Genomic DNA, 20,367 nt, shown 5'->3' with positions numbered 1-20,367 from the left:
TGAAAATAACTAAAGTATACTAATCTCGCCGTATCTATGTCAGTTAACCGTCTGATTTTTTTAACCGCATATGCTGCAGAACTAAGCCTATTCGCATTTTTAATTATTTCTCTAATATGCATTGACTTAGCAGTAGTACATACTTTCTTAAATAATTTTGAATAATTTTTCACATATACAAGGAAAGATGCATCATGATTACTTGATGATCTCTCACTATATAGTTCATATAACCGTTGTCTGCGTAATACCAGCTGTTGCCCAGTTGTTAAATGACAAGTGACCACCTGAGTTGACTGTCTTTGAAGTAAATATAGAAGCAAACTCTGTTTTAATTATTTTAAATAACTTACCATACATCTCATTTGGAGTACTGTTATAATTCAAATACAAGTTTGAGAGTTTTTCTGAAACATTGCCTCTATATTTCTCCATTCGCCTATTGTTTACCGGAACAAACATAAACTTTTTAGTTGAAGTACATTTGTTCCCTTCAATATTAAAAGAGACTAATTGACCAAAGTGGTCTGAGCTCAGTTTACTAATTATTGATTGAGAAATAAGTTTATAATTAGTAAAAATATTATCAATACAGCTTTTAGAGGTGCTGGTTACTCTAGTAGGTTCTAAGAAAATATTTGATAAATTATATGATTTAAACAAAGATTTGAATCTAATACTTGTGGTGGATTTTTTTAATAAGTTAAAATAAATTAAAGTCACCACAAATCATAATATATTTCTTAGATTCTGATAATTTTGATAGAACCTCCTCCAATACACTCTCAAATAACTCATATAATGCATCGGGGGGTCTGTATATACTTACAACAATGGCACACTCAAGCTCTGCACAGGCTATTTCAATGGTACGTTCAACAGAGAGGCCCACAATATCTTTACGGTCTTTGAATTTAAATGATTTACTTATAAGTATAAGAGAGCCGCCACGTGTTGCCTTTTCTCCGCTAAACACACTTGCCACCCGATGACCACTGGAGTTAAAAATTAGCTCATATTTTCTAAGCCAGTGTTCAGTAAGACATAAGATATCAATATTTTCATGGTTCATTAGTAACTCCAGTTCCAGTTCTTTACCTTACAATCCTTGCATATTTTGGTGTATCAGGTTTATAACTTTACAATTATTATGTTTACTATTACTTGTACATTGTGTATTTATATTGCTAGAGGAGTCCCCTATTGTCTTATAACATTCGGAAAACCTCACTGACACTATTGTCAGCGATATATTCAAGATTTTCTATAACTTTGATTTATTCTTAGGTATATCTTTAAACCTTAAAAGAAATGGGACACGAATAATTTACAAAAACTATGACGTACTGATTTATAAAAAATCATAGAAGGAAGGTAGGTCCACAGAAAGATGGGTTGACGAAACAAAGGCCACAGTAGGAAGGTAGTACGTGGTCAAGATTGGCTAGTGACAGAGGACAATGGTCACAGTTATAGGAGACCGATATCCAAAGAGGCAAACACACGAATATCGAGGGTCAAGTTTAGTTTGAGCTTAGTTTATACTCCTACGGCCTTACAAATAAACTTGGTATAAAGTCATAGGTACCTGAAAATAAACCAAGACTATGAAAAATGTTTATAAATAGACATTTTGCACAATGATTGGTTAAATCGGAGGTATAACGTTTCCCACGTTTATTTGCACGGGTGCCTGACATTCGGAAACCTTCAGAATTATCATTGTATTGACAGAGTTGTCAGCGATATAGTCAATATTTTGCATATTCTTGGTTTATTTTCAGGTATAACTTTAAACCAAGTTTATTTGTAAGGCCGTTATTGTTTTTCTATCTTAATAACAGGCTTAATCATCAATTATTACAAAGTCAATTAAGTATATTAATAGATTGATTGATGAACAGGCCAAGGAAGATATTTTCTTCGATGCTAATAGTTTATATGTGTGCCTACCCTACTCTGTGCTAATAGGCACATAATAATAATACCTAGAAAAAAAGATAGCTGAATGGATTCTCTTACGTGCGATGGAGTCAACGATGCGATAGTTACGATTTTTATCTCAAGTAGGAGATAGACTGATAATGGTGATATTGGGAACGGCCGGTAATTGCTTGTATTTATTCAACTGCGGTTTTGTGAATCTCGAGCTAGTTACAGAAACCATAATACCGAGAGAACCATTGACATAGAAGACAGTTGTAAGTTCTATAATAATTAATTTTACAAATTGATTTGTTTTTCAGCTGTTGAAATTCAACAAGCCTACGCATATGCAATGAATGTCAACTTCCTTGCTTCTGGAGCCAATAACGTCAGGGTTGGCAGTGCAGGTATTTAAATAATAATAATAATATTGACACACTTAATATATACACAAATTATCTTACCCCAAAATTGGTATAGCCTGTACTATGGGTATAAGACAAAGAAATATTTAATACAATATTCGTCTCACTTAAACATACATTATAACGGGATGCGAAACTGGAATAAATTTCTTACAACTTTATATCAGACGAGCTTAGTGTTCACTCTACCCGTTTCAAATATTACATATTTTTGAAAAGAGTTCTGTATATGACTAAAAACCTCAAGTGTGAAGCAGTAATGTGTAAGCATTACTGTGTTTCGGTCTGAAGAGCGCCGTAGCTAGTGAAATTACGGGGAAAATGAGACTCAACCTTATGTCTGAAGGTGACGAGCGCAGTTGTAGTGCCGTTCAGAATTTTTGGGGTTTTGCAAGAATCCTGAGCGGCACTGCGTTGTTTTGGACAGGGCGTATCAAGTACCAATAGCTGAACATCCTGTTCGACTCGTCTCTTATCTTCATAAAAAAAAACACTGAGAATTTATCTTATTTTATAATAGAACTTACTTTATATCTCCTGAGACTTTTATTACCATTACTAATTTAAGTCCGAAAAAACATAAAAGCATTTTTTCTTATAACAGAACTGGAGAGAAGTATATATTCCCAGAATATTACACATTATATTATACAAATAATACACGTACTGTCTTATTTATAAACGCAATGTAAAGTTACTCCAAGTTTAAAATTACTTCTACCTGTAAGTAATAATATATAATATAATGTACAAGTAATTCTGTAGTGAGAATACAATGAGTGAGGTACCATGACAAAAAATGTTAAATTTGGTATAACCTTAGTTCGCGTAAAAACAGAGATATCGTCTTATTGATAAACGCATTGTAAAGTTACTCCAAGTTTAACATTACTTCATCCTGTCTAATTCTGTAGTGACAAAGGTAAGATAAAAAAAACATATTGTGTGCAATTCACACATGGTAAAAGTGAATCCTTCAAAAATGATGAATAATTTTACTATAAAAATGATGAAAAATCTCAACAATCGTATAATACGTACACAAATACAAAACAACGCGGTTCTTGTGATGCCTTTTCTCAAGGTTTGTACTTCGCATGCGTGCACAAACACATATATACTAACACACGTACAACTTTGAGGCAGAAGCAAACTGTGGGAGTTTGCCTTGGTAAACAGGAGTGGAGGGGGGTGCAGAGCACAAAGAGAACCACGAACACCAACGAAAAATAAGATGTGCATTATGCATGAACCTCTAAGCTGCATATGAGATCCTGGTACATGTTACTAGGATGACACATGATTTCAACCGCAATGAAAGACATTACTATCACCGCTACCATATTAATGTTCTCCTGGTGTCTATGCTGTAATACGTCGTGGGCATGACGTCAGAATATATTAAGGTATACTCGCGTCATACATACGACAATAGACAATAATTCTTCTAGAACTATGATCGGTTGGTACCATAACTGTATAATGCTTCCTATCTCATTTTCTCCCACTTTAAATCTTATGAATTTATGTGTCTGTCTCATTCTCTCGCTGGCTGAATCCTATACAGCTGTTTATGTCTTTATCGTCTCGCTTTTTCGTTTAGTCGAGTTTCAAATCACAACTATTCTAAAGAAGTTTCACTTCAAATTTTTTAACTTGGAATAACTTTAATTTGCGTTTATTAATAACACATGTAATCTATTATTGATTTCAGGCTCTGGAATATTCTCTGGCAAGGCCGGTGCTCTGGTCAGTATAATGCCCGGCGTTCCAACAACAAAAGTGATGGTTGCCAGGGTACCTAAAGTTCCCGGTCAGGTAAGATTACAATCAATTCTGTTGTAGTATTTCAACGAAATTAATAAATAAGAATAAATAATAAAATTCTTTATTTGTTTTAACAAATTCTACATAATAAATCACTATTTACACTTCACTATCACTTGCCACTGCAAGAACCTCCTTTTAAGCATATAAAGAAAGGCTCCGCTCTGTCAAAATAAATAAAATTAAATAAAAATATGTTTTGATTATGAAATTATGATAACATTATAACATAAGAATATAATTTTGCAATGTACATAAATCAAATTCCCCATCAAATGGCAAACAGCCCTAGTTATGGCAACGATAAAAGATATCCTAATTTAGTCGATCTTACACATTACTGACTTTATTTATGTATTAATAGGTGTTAGCTCAGAACTTGAGCGGGATAGAAGAAAGCGCAGAATGCAAAAATTACTTTAAAAATTAATAATTACATGTAAAATATAAGCCACTAAGTTCACATGCAATACATTATTATTCTTCTAGGTGACTGGCACATACCCTGGACCGATTGATGACGACGTGAACCATGATAATCTGGTGCTGAAAGCCGATCCTTCGTTACCATCGCACACAAGCAGGCTGCTGGTACCAGGGTATCAGGACTTCATACTCTCAGAAGATGGCGTCGTGTGCCGGTTCAAAGTAAACTTGAAACAAACTGAAAACACGGTAAATCTTTTATTTATTGCATGAAATCGTCATATATATCCTGTATATTAGAGGAACTAACAATAAATACTCTTTATATGCACACTTTAATAAATAGTATAATAATATAAATAAGAGTTGATTCAAATTCAAATATTTTTATTCAAAAAGGTTTTTATAATCATTAATTGAGAGCATAAAACTGTCACCTATTAGAAATTTTATGCCTTAGAACTGAGAAGAACGGGCGTAGGAAACTCAGGGAACTTCTTTTTTTAATTAATACACAATAAGAACTTATGATACATTAATTTTTTTTTATTAAATATCCCGAGGGCGATTGTTCAATTCCCAAAGTGTGGTATCATTAGCAGGTAATTAATGGTATATTAACGTCTACTATATTTTATGGTTATGTATAAAAATAACATAGTTTTATGCCATTTGTTTACAACATATTTTGGGATCATGTTGAAATAACATATGTATCGTCCAACAAAACACTACTAGCTCGACGAGTGGTTGGCATTACAAGTTTGTTTTTTGCACATTATGATTTTTGAGTTTCTACAAAATACGCCAAATAAATTACAAGCCATCACTACATAATTTAAAACTACATTTTGGGTTTTATATATAAGAGAAAAGGAGCAAGAGACTCACGTGATGGGAAGGATGTCCATCCACAAAAATAGGGATCATGAAATGATTTGCATCCTTCATGCACTATACTTTAAGGTCCTTGAATCGTATGGGTTCGGGAAAACTATAGCCAGGTTATTAATTTCACGTAGTAGCTGTGCGAGGCAAGAACTTTTCAGGTCCTGAGATTTGTCCAGTAAGTCAACAAATTAAGCTCAACTCAGCTATGCTTTTACATCAATGGAGTAATTTTCGATGGATACAGACAGACAGAGCTAGATGTTTGTGACTGTAAAACGTACGTACCTTATGTCAAAAATCTCCCCAATTAGGTGTCCTATGGGTCACGAAGCGGCACTGAAGAAACTTTAACGCATGTAGACCATTGGAAATAATCTTTCATCAGTGGAATTTGCATTATACTGAGACACGGGAACCTTCAAACAATTCGAATATACAAGAAAATTTGTCATTCATAAACCCAATGTAATAATATAATAATTACACTGCTACAAACACACAAGCTATATAATGTGTAACACTTTCGTTAATCGAAGATAATACTAGATATTAACATTATTATTATGATTCAAATTAACATCCTATTCCAAAAAAAATATATATTTGGCAACTTTACGAATGTGTATTCTTGCATGAAAGTATTTATTTAAAAATATTTGGTGCCAAACTGCTTTGCATGGTAAATGATGACGATATAATGCAGTAAGTATTCTGTTTGTATATAAGCTTTACACCATTAACCATAAATAAACATTCTATTCCAAAAAAATATATATTTGGCAATGGTACTAATGTTTATTCTTGCATGAATGCATTTATTTAAAAATCTTTGGTGCCAAGCTGCTTTGCATGGTATGTGATGACGATATAATGCAGTAAGTATTCTGTTTGTATTTAAGCTTTACACCTTCAACCATAAATGCGTAAGAATTTGACAATGTACATTAGTCCCGGCAAGGAAATGAGTATTATCATGTGTTGGACGTACCTATACGAAGATAACACGAACTCTCTCGTCATTTGTCGCACTTCCATTTGCACATTACTTATCACACCGCTCAATATGTCTGCCTGTGCTTATTTGTACATAATATTAATGAAAATAGCTTGTGTACATATTTCATTTCTTAGCTGAATGTTTTGGCTTGCTTGTTTTCTAGCTTGTAACAATTATATTAACATTAAGGCATCCAACAATACTACAGTAGCCTCTTAAAGCAAACTATATTATCAGCATTGCCACGTTTGTCCCGTATTCTGCCTTCCCATTGCACAATTTGGTCACATAATGTTACACGTGTCTTCAATTCTAAATTCAATTCGATTCTGCACGCAAAAAAATAATTGCTCGTAAGGATTTTGGCATTCCTATTCTACGATAAATATCAAGTTTCTTCAGAGAAAAATACAACAAAAAAGTTATTAGGGGTTTGATACAAAACATCCATAAAATTTCAATTTTAAATTTATTCTTGGCTGACTTTTTTTGTTTTTTACCATAACATTACAAGAAATGCTTTCAGTTAAATGATGTGCATAATCACAGATTTTTAATTTTTAATATTCCATTAGTTGTTATAGCCCTTCAAGAACTCTTCCTCCACCGGGCAATAGCTACAATCTGTTGGCAGATTCATTATGTCATGCCGTCGGAGACGGTTTCAGTAATTACCTAAAAGATGAAAAAAGTTGGTGGCACATATTTGGGGCGATTTTGCGCTTTATATAGTCTTAGGGTGAAAGGGATTAGTCGCGTCTAAACTGTACGATTAACGCGATTCTGTATAAATATCAAACTGCTCTAATTCACATGGGTATAAAACATTACTACTTTACTTATCTTTAACTTTCAATTAAACTCACGCAGGATTGCCACATCAGATGTTTAATCACATAGATGTTTTGTACGGAGTCCTTTTTTCCTGTGTTGTCTTAGCTTTGAACATAGAAAATAGAACGAGGTTATATACTTTTATTTTAATTTTCAGACGGTGAAATATAGAGCTTTTATTCAAGACAGTGGCAACACATATGTGCTACGTCACGTTGGTGTCGCAGCCTGCTCTATAGTGGCTTGCGAGTTTCATGACGTCACTTCCTGCCCTTACAAGTAGGAAATACTTTTTTTTCATCGCCTATACTCTCTATAATAAAAATATCTATATTATACATATACATAAATCCTTCGTTATTTAGGACGTCTGTCTCTTTTGCCCCTTGGTTCAGACCAGTAAGTAACCAAATGGGCAGCCAGTTACTGGTCCTCGCTACCAGGCCATCGGCAAGCTAAGCTGTTCTTAGGCAACTATCAACGTAAGCGTGCCAAAAAATGCATAAGCTTGGACAGGAGACAACTAAGAGACCTCACGGGATTCCTATCCGCCCATTGCAAGCTGAATGGGCACCCAGCCAGAATGGGTCTCAGTGAATCAAACCTGTGCAGATTCTGCTGCAAAGCTGCTGAAGACCCCATACACATCCGCCATAAGCTACTGCCAAAATCAGGCTGGGGTGTCCTAAAATACCTTCACTTAAAGCAGAGGACGTGCCCTGCCTAGACCCTCTGAACTCTCCTACGCCTTTTAAAAGTAATAGGTCTCGAGGATATAATTTAAATCTCGGCACAGTAACATGTTTCCTAGTTAGTAGCCTCGATTCTCCTCCTTAACTTTTGAGTTGAGTGTAGGCGCGCTATCGCAAGCAGGGGGCACAATAGATCCTACGATTTAAGTACATTGAAATCCCCAAATCATAATAATAATAATTCAAATTCAAATATTTTTATTCAAAATAGGATTTAAAATCACTCATTGAACGTCAAAATCTACCACCCATTCATAAGAGACTGCCTCAGACCTGAGAAGAATGGGCGCAAGAAACTCAGCGGGCTTTTTTTTTTTAATATAAAATATGGATAACTATGTAATATCGTACAATAAACATTTATAATTAAAGAGCCTGAGGGTGTTCGCTTTATTCCCAGTCCGTGGTGTCATTAAGAAAATCGTTTATGCTATAATAACCTTTCCCACACAAACGTTTTTTAACAATTCTTTTAAATTTCGTAACACATTTGTTTTGTACATTTTCTGGGATCATATTGTAGAAGCATATACATCGCCCAACAAAAGACTTACTAACTCGACCCAACCGAGTAGTAGGCACAACAAGTTTATGTTTGTTCCTCGTGTTAACATTATGAATGTCAAAGTTTTTAGAAAATTCCTCAATGTGCTTATGAACATACAAAACATTATCAAAAATGTATTGAGAAGCAACAGTCAAAATGTTTATTTCTTTAAATTTTTTTCTTAATGATTCTTTAGGACCTAGGTTATAAATCGCGCGAATAGCCCTCTTCTGCAGCACAAATATAGTATTAATATCGGCCGCACTGCCCCATAACAATATACCATAGGACATAATACTATGAAAATAACTAAAGTATACTAATCTCGCCGTATCTATGTCAGTTAACCGTCTAATTTTCTTAACCGCATATGCTGCAGAACTAAGCCTATTCGCCAATCCTTCAATATGGGGGCCCCACTGCAATTTGGAATCAAGAGTAATGCCAAGAAATATAGCAGATTCCACTGGTTTTACCACCTCTCCATTTAATAAAATATTCGCATCTACATTTTTGACATTTGGCGCGGTGAATTTAATATATTTGGTTTTATGATTATTTAACAATAAGTTATTGGCGCTAAACCAGTACACGATGTCAGATAGAGCATTGTTTACTTCGTCATACAAAACTTGGCTTCGTTGCACTTTGAATATAAGTGAAGTGTCATCCGGAAACAATACCACCTCGTGTTTTTTTTCTACAATAAAATAACAAATCGGCTGGCACCTTCAATCTTGAACCTTAATATTGACACCTTCACTTCAGTTGTTTCACATGCTAAAGTCTAAACCGTCTAGAAGGCCTCATGAAGGCTAAGGCTATTAAGGATCCCGATGGATAGCAACACGAGATGGCAGCTGTCGCCGTTAATTAGTAAATACCTGCTGAGCTATCGAGTTCAACTTAACTGCACATGCACTAGTTCAACTTCATGCAATGAACAGCATAATTGAAGTAAAATTGAATGAAAGGAAATGTCAATAATGAATATTATTAATCAACGCATTTCTTGTTTTGTTTTAGATTTACCAGAAACCAAGGCGCGCATTTCAAGGAGTTAGAAATTAAAATGTCAACATACGGACATAAATATAATGCTTCGTTGAAATGCAATGACGTAGAATATTATGGAATATCATTAAAAAGTAATCATTACCCATTGGAACCGAAGAATTTTACAATTACAAGCGAAAATAAAAATGGCGGCAGAATGAATTTAGTCCATAAAATTAATTCGCCACAGAGTGAGTTGATCTCATTTGGAATCTATGGTCGGATCTATGACCGAGATACGCCAAGGACAGCTGTACCTGCGACTGTTGAGGATGTCAATAATTACATCGAAATTGAAAAAGTGATTTACGGTTTGACAGATAAAGAGCTGTGATTTATTTTGTGACTCGAAGAAAAAGAATATGCTTCTATCTATTCTATTATCTATTTCAGAATGACCTGTTGTGTACGATTACTTTAATACTCAAATTTTTATACAGGAATTTTTGTCTTGTATTTATAATGTAAATTATATATATATAAATTATATAAATATAATATAAATTATAAACTTGTATAAAACATTTGACATGACTATATACTGACATAATATTTTTGTTTTTAGGACCTTCTAGTTCTAGTCTAGACTTATTAATGCTAGAACCACGGACGAGTAAAAAAAGAAGGACTCCGGTCCGTGATATTAGCAAGTAAAGCACCTTAAAGCTAGTGTGTGTGCGGTTACGGGGTATACTAGTTACACAATTTTTTCTCCCTTAAATAATCATATATGGCCTTAAATACTTATATAGTATCGTTTTTACACTTTTTCAAAACGCACGACGGCATTTTAAAAATATTTTATTGAGACGCAAACTGATCTCTCACAGACGATGACAATTCTCATAATGGCCGCCTATCGGCTTGTAGTAGTGTAAGTGTGTGCGTGGGGCTATGTATTTACATGTTAATCGGCTTGTTTTGGTGCTACACTGTTGTGTAATAATATTTATGTAACATCAATCTAACATGTTTATGCAAAGAAAAACTTTGACTTTGAAATCTTTGACTTTGACTTTAAGGTGACACGGAGTCCGTATTTTATACTAGTCCGTGGCTAAAACTTATTCTTTTTTCTAGTGGTTGTCGTTGATTGTATTAATTTTTTTTCGTTAGTGCTTTTTAAGACTGTTTTGTAAGCTATTTTGGAAAGCCTTGTCGGTGTTTTATATTTTGTATAAATTTTAAAAATGAAACATATGGTAGGTTAAGTTAGTAGGCAATATATAACAGATTCGCTTTTCAATAATTGTTATTTTAAGCATTAAAGACTAATATTTAAATACAAAATAGAACAAATACTAATAATATGCCTGTATTAAAAGTCATTCACATAAAATCATATACTATCAATTCTAGATCATCATCATGTAAAACACTCATATTGCTTGAAATCTCGAGCGATTGTCAATTCCGCGGTATCTTGAAGGGAAAACCATATTGATTTCCAAGAAAGGGGGGGTAATTGATAGTTCGAGACTATACTTCAAGCCGGCCCAAGTGTTGCTCCTATTATCACACCTCAGTATCAGATCAAAACATCTGACCGCGTGCAATGCTTGAATTCTTGGCTATCCAGTACTCTGAGAACGGCTCAGTCTCACTTGTCGTTATGTAGAGACATCGATTTAATGTGTGTCTTCGTCACCGCATTTTTCATAGAGAAAACTTTTTCGTGACATTTCTGGCGCTGAAGTCTTTATATAACACCATCTTCACCATCTTGTTTGTCGTTACTCCGAAGTTTCAAGGAACTTTTTTTATGACGGTAAGAGACGAGACGAGCAGGACATTCAGCTGATGGTAATTGATACGGCCTGCCCATTACAATGCAGTGCCGCTCAGGATTCTTGAGAAACCCAAAAATTCTGAGCGCACTACAATTGAGCTCGTCACCTTGAGACATAAGATGTAAAGTCTCATTTGGCCAGTAATTTCACTAGCTACGGCGCCCTTCAGACCGAAACACTATAATGCTTACACATTACTGCTTCACGGCAGAAATAGGCGTCGTTGTGGTACCCATAATCTAGCCGGCATCCTGTGCAAAGGAGCCTCCAACTAGTTTCTGCCACGTACAACCAAACAACGCAGTGTGGTTTCTTGTGCGGTGTTTGCACCTTTCGAAAAGGTCGGCAACGGTCCTGGGATTCCTCTGGTGTTACAAGAAAGTTTCGGCAGTATTGATCACTAGACCTCCCTCAGGAGGACTGGAACAACTGTTATTTACAATAGTTCCAAAGAATTCAAAAGTGAAATAGTGAAGGACTTTGAACAACATTAAAATATTTTATAAACATGACATGTAGCAAGAGGCAGGTTAACGAGAATTAAGAAACTTACAGTTTGAACTAAGTATGTTGCTAAATGTTGCAATTTCAAGGAATGTATTCATATCAACAATCAAGGAATGAATTGGGGTAAAATTTGGTCTCGCTGTAACGTTTCTTTATTTTTAATTTAATATTAAACTTATAAACTTCTAGATGTACGATAATATAGCTAGAATTATTGTGTGCTACATAGACAATGGAACATTATTAATAAAATGTTCATTTATTTGTGTTTTTCCTCCAATTTGAACCACTCTGAAGAACAATGAAAGGTAAACCAAAATCTACATCTTCGAGGTTCGTACGCTCCGCTTCATATATTGTACAGAACTACATAATTTCTAATCAATACTCCTCAAAACGCGGTAAATATATTTTCATTACAATGTGCTTTCTAAGTTCTGAACTTTTTGTCTTACTAAATCTTTATATATATAATTCTTGTGTGCGTGTGTATGTCACTGAACTCCTCCTAGACGGCTGGACCGATTCTAATGAAACTTTCTGTGTGTCTTCAGGTGGATTCGAAAATGGTTTAGATTCACAATTAAATTACCTCCTAAACGGCTGGACTGATTTTGATAACTTTTGATGATGATGACGTTTCAGTGAATTTGAGATTGGTTTAGATTCTCAATTCCGCCCATATAATATAATTCTCCTGCTCATGTGTATGTTAGTGAACTGCTCCTAACGGCTGGACCGATTTTTCAAATTTAAAACATGTGTACAGGACAACGTCTGTTGGGTCCACTAGTCTATATATATAAAAATGAATTGCTGTTCGTTAGTCTCGCTAAAACTCGAGAACGGCTGGAGCGATTTGGCTAATTTTGGTCTTGAATTATTTGTGGAAGTCAAGGTGAATAAATATGAAAGTGTTCGGAATTAAATAAAAACAACAATTTTGTTTTTCCTTTGATGTCGTCCGATATTTGTTTTGTATGTACATTTTTTCTATGAGAGAATTTATTGACGCATGGTTTGACAGTTCTGCTGTGAAACAATTTCATTACAACAACAGGGCGCATATTTTACGAAATAATTCTTGATGTTAAGAAATATTATTGCAAATTAATAAAAAACATTATTTTATTTATTATATACAGAACAACGTCTGTCGGGTCAAATAGTTCTATACAAATATAATAAATATTATGCAGGTATTGACCCAGTTCTATACTTGAGTAATGAAATAATTTACACTTATTATTTGTATTGCGAATATATAGATATTTCTTACTCAAAAAATATAGGTTCCCAATAAGTTAAGTAATATTCGCAAATCATATTCAACTTTATGTCTTTCAGGCCAAACGAAATGTCAGAAAAATTTGTAAAGACATTTGTCTGAAGACATCAACCAAATCTATACCTGGTCGGTAAATAATTCACTGGTTCATAATCCATCTAAGACCAAATTCATGATACTGGGAAGCTCTAAAGTCGGTGAGAAAATTGAACGTCTCAATCCTAAAATAGTTATTAATAATAAAATTATTGAAAAAGTTCATGATGTTAATAATGTTTGAAGAGAATCTTAGATCCGAGAAATATATAAACCCTATTGTTGCGAACTGTTTTTATCGTTTAAAAGTACTGTATCGCTGGAACTATTTAAATACAAATCTTCTTGTCAGGATGTGTGATGCTTTAGTACTCTCTAAATTTGATTATAATGACACTACGCATGGTCCTAGATCCTAGACAACGAACCCGCACCAAAAGTACTACCAGTTTTGTTGGAATATTGCATATAGATCTCATGTGAGTCCGTATCTTAGAGAACCCAATATTCCGAACATGGAAAGTTGGAGACTGATATAACATGGATACCTATATTAAAAGTTATTGTTTTATCTAATTCTTCATACGGTGAACTGTAAAACGTCAGAACGTTATAAGGATATAATGGATTAAAATTTGTATAGATTAGTAATTATTATTATTTTCAATTATGTTTGTCATGATTATTTTCACCAATGTAATGTTGTTAAGTAATGATGACTTGCAACTTTGCTTAGACTATCAAATTCATGGTGAACAAAGTCCGGCTGATCGACTAGGTCAATGTTCGTTCATTTATTACCATTTGTTTCCGAAGCGGTAGTAATATCTAGTATATTAGAAATAACATAAAAAGGAATTCTAAAGGAATCAATTTTGAGAAAATAAATGCCTTTTATGCCTTTTGATCTGTAAGCCGAACTGTTCTACTCAAATTAAATACCGAATATTTTCAAAAGTAAGAAATTCAATTACGATTTGCGTCCTTTTAATACTTTTGTTCTTTTTATGATAAAAATTTGATATCATCATTTTATTAACAATCTAGCCTCATGCAATTTTTTTTGAACGATTAGTTTTTAAAATAACTTAACAGAATAATAATAACAATGTTTGAATTAGAACTTAAGAAGAGAAATGAACAAAATTGTATGGAACCCTCAATGGGCAAGTCAGACTAGCCCTTATCCTTGTCCAGTTTTTCTTACACTCATCTTGATTTCCACTCAAGAAGGTTCACAACATTTGAAGAATTTCTTAGATCTTAAAAAAATAAGGTCATTACTTTTACGAGTTAATATTTTCAAGTACACAACCCCATTTGTCATATCTACCCCGTTTTTCGACAACAGTTCGCTTAAAGCCTCGCCTAGTACTAGGTGTCGAAATCTCAAGAAATTGCCAATTCCTCGGTCATCTGGAAGGTAAAGCTAAATTGTCTTCACAGAAGCTGGGCGTCATAAATAGAGCATGCCAATACTTCAAGCCGGCCCACATTCTCTAGGCTCTAAAAAGCGCAGGTCCGTCCACATATAAAGTTTTACTGTCATCTCAGGTCTGGCGCACCCCAGTATCAGCTCGAAACATTTGACCGCGAGCAACGCAGAGCTGCTCGACTCGTCGTGGATTCAGTGATCTTTGAAAGGCGAGACCACTCAGCGTTTTGTAGCGACATCCCTTCATTGTGTGTCCTAGAGGACGTCATTTATCAAGGGAAGTGTTCCGAAGGGCTTTTTGCACTTTCAACTTTACACGATGTTTGGCGCGCCTCCACAGTGCGGTGTTTCCATGACGATACAACCTGTGTACCTTCAAAAGAACGCGTACTCATTTCTTAATCGCCGGCATGCTACTGTGCTCTTCTGGTGTTACAGGAGAACGTGGGCGGCGGTGGTCATTTAACATTAGATGACCTGTATGGTCGTTTGTCCTCCTCTTCTACAAAAATGTTATGTAAGTCTCTACATACAGATGTTTGAATGTTTCAGCTATATAGATACCGAGCGGGCGTGTTCAGTGGGGTTCGCACGTTTGATAACGTCGCGTCAGGTGGGGCTCGACTGTGTTCCATCTACGCCTGCACTGGAGCAGAAGTTGACACATGCGGGAAAAGGTTCATTATTTTATCATTTCTATGTAGCCTTTTAACTTATAGCCTGCTGACCCGACATACGCCTGTCTGTCAATAGAAAAATAATGATGTACCTGATGTTTTCAGGGATAATGTAGTCTTAAGGCGTCAGAAATGTGTAATCAATGTTAATGAGTTAAGAACCAAACAAAAACGTATTTCTGATATGAATGATTTTATAATATTATGTAGTAATAAAATGATAAGGATTAATATCGTATTTGTGTAACACTTTTTACATAACCTTTTGATAATTGCCAATTTTTTGAAACATTAAAAGGGATATAGTACGGTATCATTAAGACAGACATATCGCGGACTTTTCTGAAGTATTATATAAGATACACTTTCCATGATACATTATTTTGTTATAATATATCAAACGGCTTAGACGGCGTTTTCGTTGGAAGCTTTCAGCCGGCAAATTTTTGCCGACACCCCCAATAAATATAGTAAATGTGTGCAAAAACTTAACAAATTATATAGGTACTAAAACCTTCCTCGAGGACCACGCTATCCATTGTTGAAAACAGCATGAAAATTGGTGCAGTCGTTTTTGAGTTCTAGACAGACTCGGCGGAGAAATTTGATTTATAATATATAGTAGACACGATGGCTTGTGTAAAATCTTTGGTTTACCAGGTTTATCATATAATGTCTTTACATCATCACATACTTTCTCTTTTCTTAACTTTTACCCCCTTATTCATAATAGTCTGCTAACTTAAAGCATTGCTAATACTCACTCTGTCTTCTTCTATTGACCTAAGTCAGAATGAGAAAAAACACTCCTAAGCGGCTGTTTAAAATTAGCGGACCACTATAAATAAGAGGGTAATACCATAATTTATTATGATGATAATAATGATTATTTATAATTCTCAATCTAAATAGATCATGTAACTTAATCAATCTTTAATTATTTTGCAGGTTTGAGCAGTATCAGCCCAAGTCAGTCGCTACCTTCGATGAGCTCTCAATATACGCGACATTGCAGACGCCACAGACTGTAGAAAGTCTTCAAGCTCACGATATTGTTTATTACCCAGTGTCATTGAAACCTTCCATCCTACCACTGAACTCCAACGACTTTGCACTAGAAATACAGACCATGTTAGGAACAGTTGATCTTTACAATTACACGTTATTAAACAATAATGTTGGGCTGTATTCTTTTGGTATTTACGGTAGAGTTTTCGCTGATGATGGCAAAGAACCAACACCACCGATTATTGAAGAGGAAAGAGAAGAAACCACACCAGCTCTAGTTACGACTGAACCAACACCAGAACCGGTTCCAGATTCTTCTGTTACGATATGCTTAAGTTTAATTCTAGCCGTGCTATCTCTTACGCTAGTACTGATGGAGATAACTCCTTGCTAATTGCTAGATCATTTACGAATTATTTTTTCATGAAATATTATGTTAAATGTTACCTAGTAAAAATGTGATATCAATTAAGTGAATAAAGTTACTTTTAAGTTAAAAATTTTGGTTACAGAAGAAGATATATAAAAATAAAGATAAGAATTTTGAATTAAAATAATAAAAATCATTGATAAACGACAGGGTTTCGCTGTAGGAGCAAATACTTCATATTATAAGGAAAACAGGTTAATTGCTTTGGATAATCCATTTCAAAGTAATAATAAAATAAAAAGTTAAATCTAATTTTATTATAATTGAAACTTTTTTGTTATTTATATGTGTAATTTAAAAATAATATAATAAAATATAATTTATTAATGTATATTATTTTTCATCAAGAAACTAATTATCCTATCTATTGTTTGTATGATTTTATTAAACTTTACCATCTATTTAATAACACGTATATTTTAAATATAATGCTACCAATATGAAATATTAAATACTGACCAAAATCCTCTATGTTTTTATTCAATAAATAGTAAGAATGACGTGCAAACTCTTTGGTGCCATAAAAGTATATGCTGACTGAAAAAGTTGTAATATTGATTAAAAAATGAGATTTAAAAAAAAACAAGAAATAATTAGAATTTCTTTTGTTTTTTAGTAATGGAAATATATTGTTTATAAGGAGCGTGATGTCAAAAATGGATAAAATTAGAATTTCGAACGGTTATTAGAAATACAAGCCGAGCGAATTAACATGACACCTCGTTTGATCTTGGCACTCCGCCTTGCGAGGACAGTAGCGATAGCAGAGTTGGGTTAGTCGTTAAAATTATTAAACATTAATTAAAACACTGTTAAAAAAAGTAACTAAAGCGTTATAAAATACTGCGTAGTTATATATCACCATTCGTTAATAATTTAACATTAGCACAACATTTTATTTATGTTAGCAACAACAAACTAGAATCTACAAAGTTTTTTCGTACTTATGTATCGATTCCTAGAAGGTAGAATCTTTAGCCAAGTCTGTACCCAGATACAACGTGTTGAATATACTAAATTATTTTATACGTGTAAATCATATATGCTTAGAATAATAACGCTTAGAACGTGAGTAGGCCCAAGCAAAATGAAGCAGTTTCAATGTGGTCGTTTATGACCACATACGTTTCCCGCCGTGTCAGTGTCATTCTGTCAACTTCCAGGACAATCAGTGCACGAAATTTAATTTTAAAATGACTTACTTTGCAAAGGGTGTCAAAAAGCGTCTTATAATAAAAATTATTTATTATATATTAAATTTTGCACGGTGGCCATCTTGGATTTCAAAAGTTATTCCAAATTCGTTCTCTGCACCCTAGAAAACGTCGGATATAGCTGGGAACGGCGCCTCTATCGTCTCGATTTTTCGTTTCATCGAGTTTCAAAAAACAACGATTCTAAAGAACTTCTTTACTTACACTTCAAAAATTGTTGCAACAATAATTAAATACGTGATCTTTTATTAAATTCTTTCATACATATAATCCAGTATTTCTTACAATTTACTGATTTAGGAAAATTTCTATTCACTTGCAACATTATTTAGCTGTCTGTGTGCGTGTTGTCGAATGTAAATACGTTACGCTCACGCATACATTAATTATAATGTTACTTCTATATTGACAAGAACTATGAATGAAACTATCGTTCTCATCGTTATTATTCTAAGTATATATGTATATTTGTGAGTGTGAATTTAAAGTACTGTTTTATTACTGTATTTTGTCTAGTATCATCAATTTTTTTGTCATTCTTAAGTTTGGATGTTTTTTCTTGAAATAGGTATTTTTAATAGATGAAAATGTTATCGATATGAATTATATCTTATCTGGAATAGTAGATATTGATGAAAGCGACAATTCAGCGTGATAGTAAAAAATATAACTTATAACTACAGTAAATAAATAAGTCGTATAGGAAAATACGTTTTATTTCCTTATAAATCGAATGATAACTACAAGTTTCTACTTTAAACCGATACATCTGTGTCTTCTTCACGTGCCTCTCCGACTAGCGAAGGTTGGCTTTGTAATTTTAACTTATACGATTATTATATAACGATTCCTGTCCACTCTTGGATGTTGCGCAGCCAAGACATTTTTTCTGCGACCTTCGGCTCTTCTTTCGGCAACTTTTCCCAGCACGCGCCCCAAATATGCGACTTTCCTCATCTTGATGGTTTGCTTCAGTTTTTGCCCAGTAGTTTGACTAGCTACGGCGCCCTCCAGACCTAAACTTAATAATGCTTACACATTACTGCTTCACGGCAGAAATAGGCGCCGAAGAATCTAAGAGTATGCATACTCAAGCGACGCGCTGCTTGGTGCATCACACTGAGTGTCCCTGCACTGCGCGTCAAAATAAGGACTCGGAGGCAACTATGCCGCGACGAGACATGCACCATACAAAATAATTGAAATAATATTTTGACACTTTGTGCCGCACACTGCAGCGCTGCGCAGCGCCGAGATAATGAGTTCTAACCTTTTAAATCAGATGTGTACGCTCGTTCAAACGAGGTCAACATCCTCTTCCACAGAAAAGAGTAACCCCGTATTCTCCCTGACATTAGTGTCACTGAAACTTAGCGCCCCTTATGATATCAATCTCAACTCCATGATTTCCGTAGGTATATCACAACTTTAGTTGATGTTCCTATAATTTATGAGTTTCACTGTTTAATTTACTGACTATCAGATAAGTTACAAGTGATTCCCAGTTCTCGGTGGACACTCCAATATTTGTAAGTGCCCTTTAGCATTTATAGTTAGTAGTGTTCAACATTAACCGTATCGTATTGGTAGATGCTGTTTCATTAGCTTTAATAACAGCAGTAGTATAGTTCTTTTAAATTACTGCATTTACCATATGATCATAAAAAGTAGAGCTTGTGAGAAGAACTTACAAGAAACTCAACGGCAACTCTTTTCAATCAAATAGAGTATTTTACAGTGACTGTAATATACATAATAAATTAGTTTGTAAGGTGCTGCATCCAATATAAGAATCGTGTTAAAATAATATTTCATAAAAATTAATAAAGTATTAACTGTATAAATATAAATTATCGTATATTGGATCCATCAATCTATAGAGTTTGAATTCATTGTAAGGATACTTCGTGAACAATGGTCATGATTATCTACTGTCACACTTAGTAATAGCATCCAACTAATACAAAATCTTGGCTTCTCCAATGAATGAATTTATAGCCATTGGTGGTTCCATATTTTGCTTATTTCTTTCTTGACTTGAATAGGTCGTAACAGCTTGTCCACTCATGATAAGTTCGAACCTTAATTACCGGCAATTTAGTCAAAAGCAGGGTTGTACTTTAAGTGTAGTCTGTAATTGCTTACACATCTTTTCACACGAATTGTAAATGTCTCCTTTAGCACATTCTTAAGACTTCTTCTCTCTAAGGTGTGATTACTTTTACTATTTAATAATGATCATACTTTTAAAGATATTCTTCTATGTACATAGGCTTTCATAATTTTTGATTTACAGTTTGT

General features: G+C 34.1%; 1 protein-coding gene across 2 annotated transcripts in view; it reads left to right on the top strand.

Annotated features, from left to right (window-relative positions):
- LOC126974194 (vanin-like protein 1) overlaps nt 1-17,183 on the top strand; it is a 28,150-nt gene extending 10,967 nt beyond the window's left edge. The window contains exons 6-10 of one of the 2 annotated variants that reach the window (XM_050821637.1): nt 2,247-2,333; nt 4,066-4,169; nt 4,668-4,853; nt 15,290-15,414; nt 16,363-17,183. In XM_050821637.1, the coding sequence (XP_050677594.1) occupies nt 2,247-2,333; nt 4,066-4,169; nt 4,668-4,853; nt 15,290-15,414; nt 16,363-16,816 (956 nt within the window). In that variant the 3' untranslated portion in view covers nt 16,817-17,183. Of the gene's footprint in view, nt 1-2,246; nt 2,334-4,065; nt 4,170-4,667; nt 4,854-7,483; nt 7,606-9,651; nt 12,425-15,289; nt 15,415-16,362 lie in introns of those variants that run through there. The other variant, XM_050821639.1, reaches the window with a different exon arrangement.
- Nucleotides 17,184-20,367: the final 3,184 nt, after the last annotated feature.

This window comes from Leptidea sinapis, chromosome 31, assembly GCF_905404315.1.
Source record: "Leptidea sinapis chromosome 31, ilLepSina1.1, whole genome shotgun sequence".
NCBI classification, from domain to species: Eukaryota; Metazoa; Arthropoda; class Insecta; order Lepidoptera; family Pieridae; genus Leptidea; species Leptidea sinapis.
Note: the sequence above shows the minus strand (reverse complement) of the source record. Positions and strands in the feature narration are given on the sequence as shown.